Source organism: Solanum lycopersicum, chromosome 4, assembly GCF_036512215.1.
Source record: "Solanum lycopersicum chromosome 4, SLM_r2.1".
Classification (NCBI taxonomy): Eukaryota; Viridiplantae; Streptophyta; class Magnoliopsida; order Solanales; family Solanaceae; genus Solanum; species Solanum lycopersicum.
In genome coordinates, this window is record NC_090803.1 from 23,246,374 (window position 1) to 23,259,617 (window position 13,244).

Consider the following 13,244-nt stretch of genomic DNA (forward strand, 5'->3'; position numbering starts at 1 on the left):
AATATTAATTGTATATTTTGCAATTCATGTTTTCGATATTATTATTATTTTTTGAGAAAAAAAAAAGAAGAAAGTGAATAATATTTTATTTTTTATCCATTAGAAATACTAAATACCTCAGAAGTCTTCTTAAATTCTAGTTGATATGCGCTGTCATTAAATAATCATTTTAAAAAAATATTAGACCTATTTAATTCATCAAACTTATGTCTCTAAATAAATATATAAATTACACGAGAATTTATGAAGATTATAAGAAAAGTAATTTAAAAAGTCTAGTAACTTTATATATTGTCTGTCACCAAACAAAATTTAATGAAAAAATCTCTGTGTGCACTTATTGCCGGATAATTTTAAAATTCCTAACTAAATTATTCGAAAATTTTAAATAATTTTTTTAAAAAGGTATTTAGATAAATTTGTAAGGTCGACAAAAAAATGGTAAGAAAGAAATTATTATTTAACTTTTTCTAATTTTATTTTTATGTTTATTCTTTTATTCTATATTATATTATATTATAACTTTTCATACAATTAAACATCAATAAATAAACTAATAATTAATTGAATTTACTTATTTAATTTGATAGTATACATATTATATGAGATTAATATACTGATAAATAAAGATCAAAATTTTATTTTCTATAAATATTATTCACTTACTATTTTCTTTTAAAAAAGATTTTGTAAGTACATATGGATTTCAAAGCACCCAAATAATTATTTTTCAATATTTAGTCGACCTTTAATATTATTGATTTATTATACAATTTATGATTATTGAAGTAAATTAACGTTCATGAGTGATGTGTATATCAATATTTTTTGAATGTATGTGTTTATAAGTATTTAAAATTGATGAGATTATAGTTCGTTTTAAAATGCATTCTGCATAACATAAAAAATTAAAAAGTTTAATTATAATAAAAGATTTTAAGTATGAAAATTTATTCTTATTAAATTAATTAAAAAAATTTAAAACAATATGATCATTATTTTAGTTAAATGAGTTTAATGAATAAAATTAGTCTATTATAAAAAAACTTTAATGACATGCCATGCCAACTAGGAGAGAGTGATGCTTTTGAATTATCAAGTATATTTGGAGGAAAATAATGATAGTTGGGTGATATTTTCGTCCTAAATGAAACATAAATGATATTTTAAGGCAATTTCCTTAACTTGGATAACCATTTGGGAATTGACTCCTATTTTACTCTTCATCCTCTATATTTTGAGAGTAAAATAGAGAACTAAAACTCCAATCCATCTCTATATTACTCTCTATTCTTCAAATATAGAGAGGTGAATAGTAGTTCTCCAAATTATTCACACTCTCTATTTTACTTTTTAACTATTTTATTATTATTTTTATTGCTTTCTAATTAACATATTATTTTACATATAATATCATTAATTAAGTATCTAATCTTCCTACTTCTTTCTAAATGTAATATAATATTTTTAAAAATATTATTTAATATATAGTACTTTCATTCCGAATTAATAGTATTTTTTTTTCTAATTTTTATCAATGATATGTTTTGATTTTATTATTAATTTTCACTATATAGAATAAACACAATTAAAATGATAACATAAAAGTTTTAATTTTAAAAATAAAATACATAACATGGTAATTTAAATACAACATAATAATACAATAATAACATTATAATTTAAATACAAGACAAAATACAATACATAACATAATAAGTAATTCGAAATGAAGCAAGAATCATGCCGAAAAGATGTTGAATGTGCATTTGGAGTTTTACAATCACGTTTTGAAATTATTATAGGACCGTCATGTTTTTGAGGAAATGAAGTGTTGCATGAATAATAACTACATGTATTATAGTGCACAACATGACAATTGAGGTTGAACATGATATCGATCTTAATGCACCAATAAAGATGTCGTAGAGGTTCCAACTCCAATGAAGGAAATGGTGGTAGATGAAAATCTCCGATTTGAATCATTTTTAGCCATACATAAAAAAAACTAAGGACGATCATGCTCATTTTGAACTCTGTATGCATTAATAGAACATTTATAAAAGCAACATAATAATTTCAAGGACGTTCATGCTCATTTCTTATGTAATTGTATTTCAATCTTATTAGATTTTGTCCATAAATTTGTATATTATAGCATATTTTCTTGAAACTTATGTTATTTAAAAATTTAGAATAAAATATCATTCTATATTAAATAAAAATTTTGAAGAAAAAAATGTTATATCACATGAAATTTATATAATGTAATTATTGGGAAAAGAAATATGGATTTATATCACTCCCTCCGTTTAAAAAAGAATAACCTCCTTTCCTTTTTAATCTGTTTCAAGAAAAAATGACCTCTTTCTTTTTTTTTGTAATAACTTTCCACGTGGCATGTTTAAGACAATAAGATTAAAGGGCAATTTTGTACATTTGACATAACTTTAATTTAGGCCCACATGATCAAAAGTTTTTTTTATTTTCTTAAACTATATGTCAAGTCAAACTAGGTCATTCTTTATGAAACGGATAGAGTATGAAATAAGAAAATAAGAATGAAATAGAAATAATAATATAATACCGAGGAGAGAGAAAAATATTCATTTTTCGAGTGTAAAATAGAGAATTGGTTGGAGTTGGTTGTTTGAAAAAATAGAGAACTCTATATTGGGAGAGTAAAATAGATGGTAGGGTTGGAGATGCCCTTAGTATAGTATAAGGTCTCATTTGTTTGCGCTTAATGGGGATCTAAATTATTTGTTTTTTAAGACCGAATTTTAATTGTTCAGATTTAGTTCATTAAAACTCTGCAGCATTATTAATAGGAATGGACTTAATTTGATTATTAGGAAAGTGTGCCCTTAACCTTATTATTTATGCCAATAATTTTGCAAATACCAAGTTACGAAATGACAATAGACACACATGAGACTATCTAGAAGAAGCATCTATTAGAACCATAAAATATCTAAATGACCCACTAGGTGGGTGAATAGGTCCCCAAATATCCCCATGTATACGTTCCAAGAACACAGGAGACTCAATCTTAACTTTCATTGGTGATGGTCTCACAATTAACTTGCCTTGATAACAAGCAGTACAAGAAAATTCACCATTTAAAAGAACTTTTAGGTCTTTTAGTGGATGTCCATTCGAATTTTCTATAATTCGTCTCATCATTATTGACCCAGGATGTCCTAGACGATCATGCCAAAGTACAAATATATTGGAATCAGTAAACTTCTTATTTACTATAAAATGTGCCTCAATTGCACTAATTTTTGTCCAATACAAGCCAGAAGATAAGGCAGAGAACTTTTCTGTAAAACATGTCTGCCCAGATACATTCTTGGTGATACCAAGATATTCAAGATTTATTTCATCCATTGATTGGATATGATAACCATTTTCACGGATATCTTTAAAACTCAACAAGTTTCTCTTAGATTTTTGAGAAAACATAGCATTATTAATGATGAGTTTAGTTCCTTTGGGCAAAATTACAATGGCTCTTCCGAAACCCTCAATCATATTAGTACTACCAAAAATTGTAGTAACATTTATTTTACCCATACTTAAATCAGAAAAATATTTCTTATTTTTGAATATCGTATGTGTTGTACCAGAATCAATCAAACAAATATCTTCATATTTCGATAATATGTTCTTAGAATTATCCATATCTTCACATGAAATGACATAGACAAAATAAATATATATTAAATATTAGTGTTGTCAAAAGGGTACAATATATTCAAAGGAATAAATTAATAATTAAATATTAGAAATTAAGCCTTAATTTATTGTTTCCTCTAAATCAAAAATGAGTTGTTAGGAAAATAAAATAAAATCATTATTTAGTCCTAGTTAATAACAGATTGCATGCTTTTAACATTAAATCAAATTAAAGACCTAATATAATACAAACACATGATAAATCCTAGTTAATATCAGAATTTATGTTTTTAACATTAGACCAAGTTAAAGACCTAATATAATACAAATACGTGATAAAGTTTAGTATTTGACTAACTCTATCATATTAGAATCATATAAATAAAACAATGAAAAATATATATTATTTTATTAAGAATTAAGGAACAAGCTAATGAACGACTAAACTAATTTAAAATACTAATACTCATGCAAACAACTATCATTACATGAAATTTATTAATAAATACTACAAAAAAATATCACTCTTCCATGTTCACAGAACCATCACCAATTAAGTGATCTATTTTTCCTTCAGGATGTGCGAAGAAATCTGCCACATCCAAGTGCGTGATGTTAACTTGATTTTCAGAGATAAAATTTGCCTCAGGATTTTTCTCTTTCTTCTTTAGTGATTCTTGATAAAGCTCAATCAAGTGTTTGGGAGTACGACAATCACGTGCATAATAACCTCTTCCACCACATCGAAAACAACCTTCCCTAGTTGCTTCACGTTTCTCATCCTTTCTTTTTTCCTTTTTATTTGATGAATGATAAATGCCAGGAATAGAATTACGTTCTTGACCATAATCACGACCACGACCACGTCCACGTCCACGACCATGATTAGGACCGCGACCTTTTCCAAGCCTAGCATGGTGGGCGTACGCCTCATTCACTTCAGGAAGTGGTTCAGATCCAGTAGGTCGATTCTCATAATTTTTCAATAATAAATCATTATTTTGCTCGGCCACAAGAAGATGAGAAATTAGTTCAGAATACTTTTTGAAACCTTTTTCTCGATATTGTTGCTGCACGAGCACATTCGAGGCATGAAAAGTGGAGAATTTCTTTTCCACCATATTAATCTCACTAACCGTTTCTCCACATAATTTCAATTGAGAAGTGATTCTGAAGATGGCAGAATTATACTTTTTTAGGTTTTTCCACAAAACAAGTGGATCCTTAACTGTCAGATATTCGATTTTCAGAATCTCGTCAAGATGATGACGCAAGAATATCATTGCTCGTGCACAGTTTTGATTTGATGCCTTATTTTCTTCTTTTATGGTGTCTCCAAGACCCATTGCATCAAGGTGAATTTCAGCATGCAACACCAATGAGAGGTAGTTCCTGCCCGAACTTTGAAGGGTAGTGAACTCTAGTTTTGTAAGATTGTCCATTAAAATTAAAAACAAAAGAATAAATAATACCTTTATTAATTCTTCAAATCTAACCTTCACTTTTGAGAAATTAGAGTCTCATGCTGATAATGTGTTATAAAACTATAGAATAAGAAGAAGAAACTAGAGAGAAAAGAAGAGAAGACATGTTATTTCTCTTGATGAATTGATTTACAATGAAGAGGAGCACTCTATTTATAGGAGAAATCTAACTTGGTCCCCAAGTAGGAGAACTTTTTAATCATATCCTAAAAAGGACTCCACATGATAGACATTCACTATAATACAAATACTTTATAACAAGGACAATATTATTCATTGAGAAAGTATTAATAGTTGGACCAAATTGTCCTTAACCGTTCCTAAATATGACAAAAAACAGTTATGTTGCAAAACTGTCTCTTTCTAAATAAGAGTAAAAAATAAATAAATAAATATATATAAAAAGGGAAAATTGTTAAAATGCTCTTAAATTATGTGACAGAATAAAAATGTTCTCGTTTATAGTTTGGCTCAAAATGTCCTTAGATTCAATACTTTGATATAAAAATATCCTTAAACTATTCAAAAGGAACAAAAATGTCCCCCAGTTTGTAATTTGGTCCAAAAATGTTCTTATCATCAATATTTTGGTCTAAAAATGTCCTTATTGTTATTTAATGGGTCAAAAAAGTTCATTTTTCAAATGAATATATTATTATTATTTCTTTTTGACACATTTTTTAATTCAATTAATGTTTTTTTAAAAAAATTAGCAAATGTTTATCTTACTTCAATATAGAAAAAGATAAAAAATAAAAATATTTTTAATTTTATCATCGATATTCTTATCGTTATATAAATATAAATTAATGATAGATATACTATGATCTTATATGTATATGATATATATTATCTATCGAAAGGGTACATGAAATTATTCTATGTTAATTGATAAAATGAGATTAAGAAGAAAAATAATATTTTCTACATTTTTAATTGTTAAAATGATTTTTGAAAAAAAGAAAACAAGAATAATGTTCCTTAATAATATTTTAATTAGGAAGAAGATGTGTTTAAAAAGAAAAAATAATATATTTATTTGGAAAAAGGGGCATTTTTGACTCATTTTGTTACTATAGTGACATTTATGAACCAAAGTATTGACTGCGATGACATTTTTAAATCAAAGTATTGATGATAAAGACATTTTAAAATCAAACTATAAATTAAGAACATTTTTATTCCTTTCATACAGTTTAAATGCATTTTTAATCTTTTTCCCATATATATATATATATAGAAATGTGTCAAGTTTTTATAAAGCAAATCATTACAACACTATGATCACATTTAGCTTCAACCACCCCACTAAGCAAAAAGTAATTTCATGCCATTTTCACAAATTCAAGTTCACACCAGAGACTCATCCACAATATAAAAGATTAGATCCTTCCTCGGTGATGAAGTCAAATTTTTTTAAAGAGTGTTAAGAAAATTTAATGTAATTTTTAAAAAGTCATTTTTGATTGATATGCATAATATTATTTTTTATATATGTAATATATAGATACGTAATTTTTGATCCAACATAAGATTTAAATATTTTTTAAAAATCTAAATAAAATTTCTTTTTTATCTTATCTTTTTTTTTAAAAAAAAATATATGAAAACTTAAAAATTAAATCACACTTTAAGGTACATTTACTTTTATTTTGTTCAAAGATTTAATTATGAATTAGTGATATTAATTTTTTTTATCTAGCTATTTAATTTTTCTGTATTTTTATTAATTTCAAATTAATTAGTTAATATTATTATTCTTATATTTAAATTTATTAACAACAAAAAATAAAAATAACCTACCCATCTCCCATTACCCCAACCCACCTACACCTACTCCTATCCCATATCCCCCATTTTCCCTAAACCTCTACCCACTTTTCCCTTATACATACACGACACACAACACAGAAAAATACACATACAATAATCAGCCAAGAAAAAGGAACACGAACAAAAACACAAAAAATCAAAGGAAGAAACAGGAGACTGAAGAAAAAATAAAGAAGAAAAACTTTTCCATTTTATTTCATTATCCTTTAAAAATTTACCAAGACATTCTTTTTTTTTCATTATTATTTTAAAAACACAACATATACATCATCATAAACCACCAAGTAAAAGCTTTGTGAGCGTTTAATCGAGCTTCGATCAAAATATTATGGTATTTCATATTATTTTATCCTATTAATTAATTTATGAAATTTGATGTAATAATTATGATATGTTCAATGTTATATCTCTTTGCAAATAAAAGTAAATTTATTAGGTGAAAAATAATTATTGTTTATTTTGTTCAATAAAGATTGAGATTTATGTTTAGCAAATCATTGTTGCCTTGTTTGATTAGAAAATGTATACTTAATGTTGAAGTTAGTTTTTGTTGGGTTTTATTTGCCCTGATTTCTTACCATAAATAGGTTTTCCTCTTAGGAAAAGGTTTTGAATTGACTAATCTTTTTTTGGTAGGAAAAGGTTTAGGACTCTATAAATAGAGGCATGTTCCTTCTAACTTAATCAGCATTCACAGTGTAGTCTTAAGGGCTTTGAGAGTTTTGGTTAAAGGGAGAATTTGTGGGTCACAAGTTTGATACGTTATCACTTGTGTGAACCTCCCATGTATTCTGAGTGAATTGGTTGAGGTTGTTTCCCTCTGTATTTTGTACTCTCATATTTATAGTGGATTGCTCATCTCCTTTGTTGACGTAGGTCGATTGACCGAACCACGTTAAATCTTTGTGTCTTTTGGTATATTTCTCGTTGTCTTCTTACTCGTGGTCTTTCGAGGTTTGCTTTGCTAGGTTCCGCATTTACACCTGCTTATTTTCGGTCCTAACAAGTGGTATCAGAGCCAGATTCAATGACGGAGTCAGGTTCAATGGTTCGATAATCGATGATTGAACCAGGTTAGAAAGATGTGTTCATCTTGGCGGTGCAGTTCTAACAGTAACCTTTTTGACAGTAATGAAGATTTTGTTGGAGAAATTGTTTCAGAGAGATTCTTTGTGTTGAGACATAAATTTTGCAAAGGAAATTATGGAGAAGAGAAGCAAGTTGTTGAAGATTAAGTGAAGAAGGTGGACAAATTTATTTTGTCAGAAATTCAGGCCAAGGGGGAGATTTGTTGGGTTTTATTTGCCTGATTTCTTACCATAAATAGGTTTTCCTCTTAGGAAAAGGTTTTGAATTGACTAATCTTTTTTTGGTAGGAAAAGGTTTAGGACTCTATAAATAGAGGCATGTTCCTTCTAACTTAATCAGCATTTACAATGTAGTCTTAAGGGCTTTGAGAGTTTTGGTTAGAGGGAGAATTTGTGGGTCACAAGTTTGATACGTTATCACTTGTGTGAACCTCTCATGTATTCTGAGTGAATTAGTTGAGGTTGTTTTCCTCTTTATTTTGTACTCTCATATTTATAGTGGATTGCTCATCTCCTTTGTAGACGTAGGTCGATTGACCGAACCACGTTAAATTTTTGTGTCTTTTGGTATATTTCTCGTTGTCTTATTACTCGTGGTCTTTTGAGGTTTGCTTTGCTAGGTTCCGCATTTACACCTGCTTATTTTCGGTCCTAACAGTTTTAAAAGTAACAAAATATAAAATATTAAAAAATATAAAATAAAAAGATATAAAATGATGCAAAATTATATATTGTATCCTTAACATTTAGATTATTGCAGCCAAAAATGCTAAGGCCAAAGTCCCTCCAATATGTTGTGGCAAAGTTAAAGACTTCACCAAAGTGTCTTATGTGCTGCAATATTGTCACCAATAGCCAAAAATGCTGGAGCTAATCCTGCTATTGCTGTTATTATTCCTAAAAGGTGCAACATCAAGAATAGGCCTATTGGCAAGAAATGTGGAAGTGTGACAAATGTTTTAATTTTTTTTAAAAAAAAGTGTTTTAACTTCTTTATATTCATGGACACGTAGTATGAGAATTTGTATAATATCAAATCATCTAGATAATTCAGGTAGTGATTCATAATAAGTAGCTTAGAGGGCGTTTGGTTAAGCTTGTAATTAATTGGTCAAATCTACTTATATCAAATGAGCAGGTTAGATTGATTGAATTTGGACATGTCAAAAATGAATTGTTTTAATGAATGATCTATCCAGAAGTAACTTGGCTGAAATTGGCTAAGAAACGCTTATACACACAAAAAAAAAACATTTTTTTAAAAATATTTTGACGAAGTTTTCATTGGTTAATTTGGGCTATATATCAGCTCAAGTTTTAAACATGCTGAATTGGACGGATCAAAATGAGTTGAATTAATATTAACTTACTCAAATTTTAAAAGATATTTTCATGGATTAATTTTATCATCCTGATATATAAATCAAAATCAACTTTAAATATAAGTTGACAACCCTGACTTATGATTTTCCATCTCGTAATACTTTCAATTTGACTTGATCTTTCAAGATTTTTTTGTTAATGTCCTTTTTAATCTCGTGTTCTTTAAAACATAGCCTTTAATTATCTCTTTTACTCTATTTTTATCGTTTGAACTTAATGTAAAAATACTTGTTTTATATATATTTTGTAAATAGCTTTAAGAATATTTCAGTTATTTTAATAGCGAAAGTGTTTATTGACACTTTTTTACAAATATAATATTAACTCGATTTCTATCAAAACAAATAACTATTTATTTATAAATCGTAAAATATAACTTTCGGAGGGCAATTCTTTTTAGTATTTCTTTTCAATCTAATGATACAAATTCAATCACAAAAGACTAACCCTATCGAACCAAATTCAAAATTCAAATTTGATGAGCAATAATCTTTTACTCTTTTACTTTTCTAGTTACTTTTCTAGTTTTAGTTGAACATGTACAATTTCAATTAAGATTCTATAATACTTCTTTTGCAAATCACTAAAAAATAATGATATTTTTTTTTACCCTTGCAGGATATATTGTTCCATAAATCTAGAATTCGAAGATTGAATGGAGGAATAAAGATGAATTTCCAGCTACTTGATTATTAAGATTATCGCACAAATATAAAAAGTTTGTCTAGTTTGCTATAAAATAAATTATTGCTAATTTGGTATTTTAATTCAACAAATGTACTGAATTTCCATAGTTCTATCCATCATGTTTAGTATGGTTACATGGACGAGTTCTTTTTTATTTTTCCTATTTCAAGAAATTGACCCTCTGTTTGACCAATCAATATCAATTAATATTTTTCTATTATATAGAAGAGCGGAAAAGAGTCTATAATACCTTTGAAGTATTGAAAATTGTACAAAATTACCCTTCATCCACCTATTGGCTCCAAAATGCCCTTTTCATCCACCTATTAGGTCCAAAATACCCTTGTCATCCACTTTTGGGTTCAAAATTAACTACTTCCTTGATTATTTTAAAATTAAATTCTTTAAAAACTTTTTAAAATACTTGCCGTTCTACTTTTGGTTATAATTTAATTTACTAATATAATTGATAAATCAACCAACTATCCACTCATTACTAACTAAACCCCACCCAAGTAATAATCCAACTATAATATAAAAATCGTCATAAACACTACTAAATCACAATGAAATTATATATTCCTGAAAATGACATCTAAAATTACTCGAGTCCGAATCGAAGATTCAATTAAATTTAGATTGAGCTGCTTATTTAGGAGGACACTTTCAATATGATTGATTGAATTTAGAAGTTTATGATTAAAGGTAAAAAAGTAATACATCCCGATTAATTCATGCATTTTTTAAAGATATAATTTTATAAATACTTATGATTTGCTTTTTAAAACCTTTAATATATTATTTTGAAAAAAAGTTACCTATGAAGTAACATCACATAATTGAGATGTTAGAATAATTAAGATGAACATAGTCTGACTTTTAAGTTTATCGATAATCTTTATTTAGACACTTGAATGTATGATAATTTACTTTTGAGATATATTTGCCTCAAATTTTTAAAAACATTCAATTGACAGTAGATTTTCTTTTGTTGCATTAATAATGCGATGGATTTATTAATTTGGAGGGGTTTAATTAGTTTTGGGTGGGTAGTGGATTTATTTATAAATTATACTAATAAATTAAATTATAACAAATAGTTGAGTGCCACATATTTTAAAAAATATTTAAATAGTTTAAACATAAAACCGTTAAATAAGTGATCAATTTGAACTAATAGGTGGATGACAAGGGTATTTTGGATCCAATAGGTGGGTGGAAAGAGTATTTTGGAGCCAATAGGTGGATGGAGGGTAATTTTGTACCATTTCTAATACTTTAAGGGTATTTTAGGCCCTTTTTCGAATATTTAAACTATTTGATATTTTCTGAAATTAAAATAATTAAAAATTAATATAACGCTCAAGTACATGTACTAGTTAGCACTAATTACAAACGCATTGCTTTTTTATTTTAATATAGTTGCAAACTTTCACTATTTTTTAAAAATAATTTCAATATAATGATTATATTTAAATTTTTTAATATTTACAATATTAATGATTATATTTAATATCTAACAGCTATTTGAACTCCGTTCATCCTTACTATTTTCCTAAGCATATTCTCCATACAACTAATTAAATTTCTTTTACTTATTGTTCCTTTGAGAAACAAGTTGTCATTTTTTGTGGGGTGATATTTGGTTAAAAGTATATATTAAGATTATGTTATTGTTTTATTAATTATGCATAATTCTTTTTGAGTGTCTTAAACTTATTATGAATTTTATGTGATATTCGGCTAAAATATATATTAATATTACGTTATGTACAATTTTTTAGTGTTTTAAACTTATTATAAATTTTATGTGCAGTAAATGTATATCTAATGAATGTGAATACATGATTAAAAAGATGTGATGTTTGCTTCTTTTGAAGCAAAGAAACGAAGATTGAAGTATGACTAAGTTCTCACCTTGCTAGACACACAATTGAAGAAAAAAAACAAGAGAACTTGAAATTGATTGAGTTTGCCAATTATTCTTTCGAAGTACAATTCAAGAAAGATTATTTGTTAATATATGTCATCCAACTAATTGTAATCTCCTTGTGAATTGTCATATTATTTTTTTTGAAAAGGACATAAAATATCCTCGAAGTATTAAAAATGGTACAAAATTACCTTTCATTCACCTATTGCTCAAAAATGTCTTTCTCGTTACCTATTGACTCAAAAATACCCTTGTCATTCACCTATGGATTCAAAATTGACCACTTATTTAACAGTTTTAAAATTAAATTGTTTAAATATTTTTTTAAAAACTTGGCACTAATTTAATTTATTAATATAATTTTTAAACCAACGCACTACCCACTCATTACTAACTAAACTCCACCGAATTAATAAACCAATTATTATATCAAAATCGCTATAAATACTATTAAAACACGACAAAATTATAGATTCCTGAAAATGACATCAAAATTATCCGAGTTCGAATTGAAACCCCAATGAAATTTAAGTTGAGCCGCTTATTTAGGAGGACACTTTCACTAGGATTTTCTTTTAAACATGAATTCGAAATTTATGATGAAAAGTAAAGTAGTACATCCCAAATTAATTTATGCACTTTTTTTAATATAATTTTATATATATTTATGAATTGTTTTTAAACCATTTAATATATAATTTTAAAAAAAAGTTATATATAAAGTAACATCATATAATTGAGACGAAAGAATAATTAAGACGAACATAGTCAGACTTTTAAGTTTACCGGTATTTTTCATTTAGACACTTGAATGTATGATAATTTACTTCTATAGATATTTTCGCCTCTAATTTTTAAAAACGATTATTGGCAGTAGCTTTCCTGTTGTTGCATTAGTAATGTGACAGGTTTATTAATTTGGCGGGGTTTAATTAGTAATGAGTGTGTAGTAGATCAATTTATAAATTATACCAATAACTTAAATTATAACAAATAGTTGAGTGTCACGTATTTAAAAAATATATAAATAATTTAAATTTAAAATTATTAAATAAGTGGTCAATTTTGAACCCAAAGGTGGATGACAAGGGTATTTTGGAGTAAATAGGTGGGTGAGAAGGGTATTTTGGAGCCAATAAGTGGTGAGAATGGTAT

At 26.8% G+C, this 13,244-nt stretch overlaps 1 protein-coding gene across 1 annotated transcript; it reads right to left on the reverse strand.

Annotated features, from left to right (window-relative positions):
- Positions 1–4,202: 4,202 nt before the first annotated feature.
- On the reverse strand, positions 4,203–5,123 carry LOC101261223 (uncharacterized). Its single transcript, XM_069296622.1, has one exon. The coding sequence runs from the start codon at positions 5,121–5,123 to the stop codon at positions 4,203–4,205; it is 921 nt and encodes a 306-aa protein (XP_069152723.1).
- Between the last annotated feature and the right edge of the window lie 8,121 nt (positions 5,124–13,244).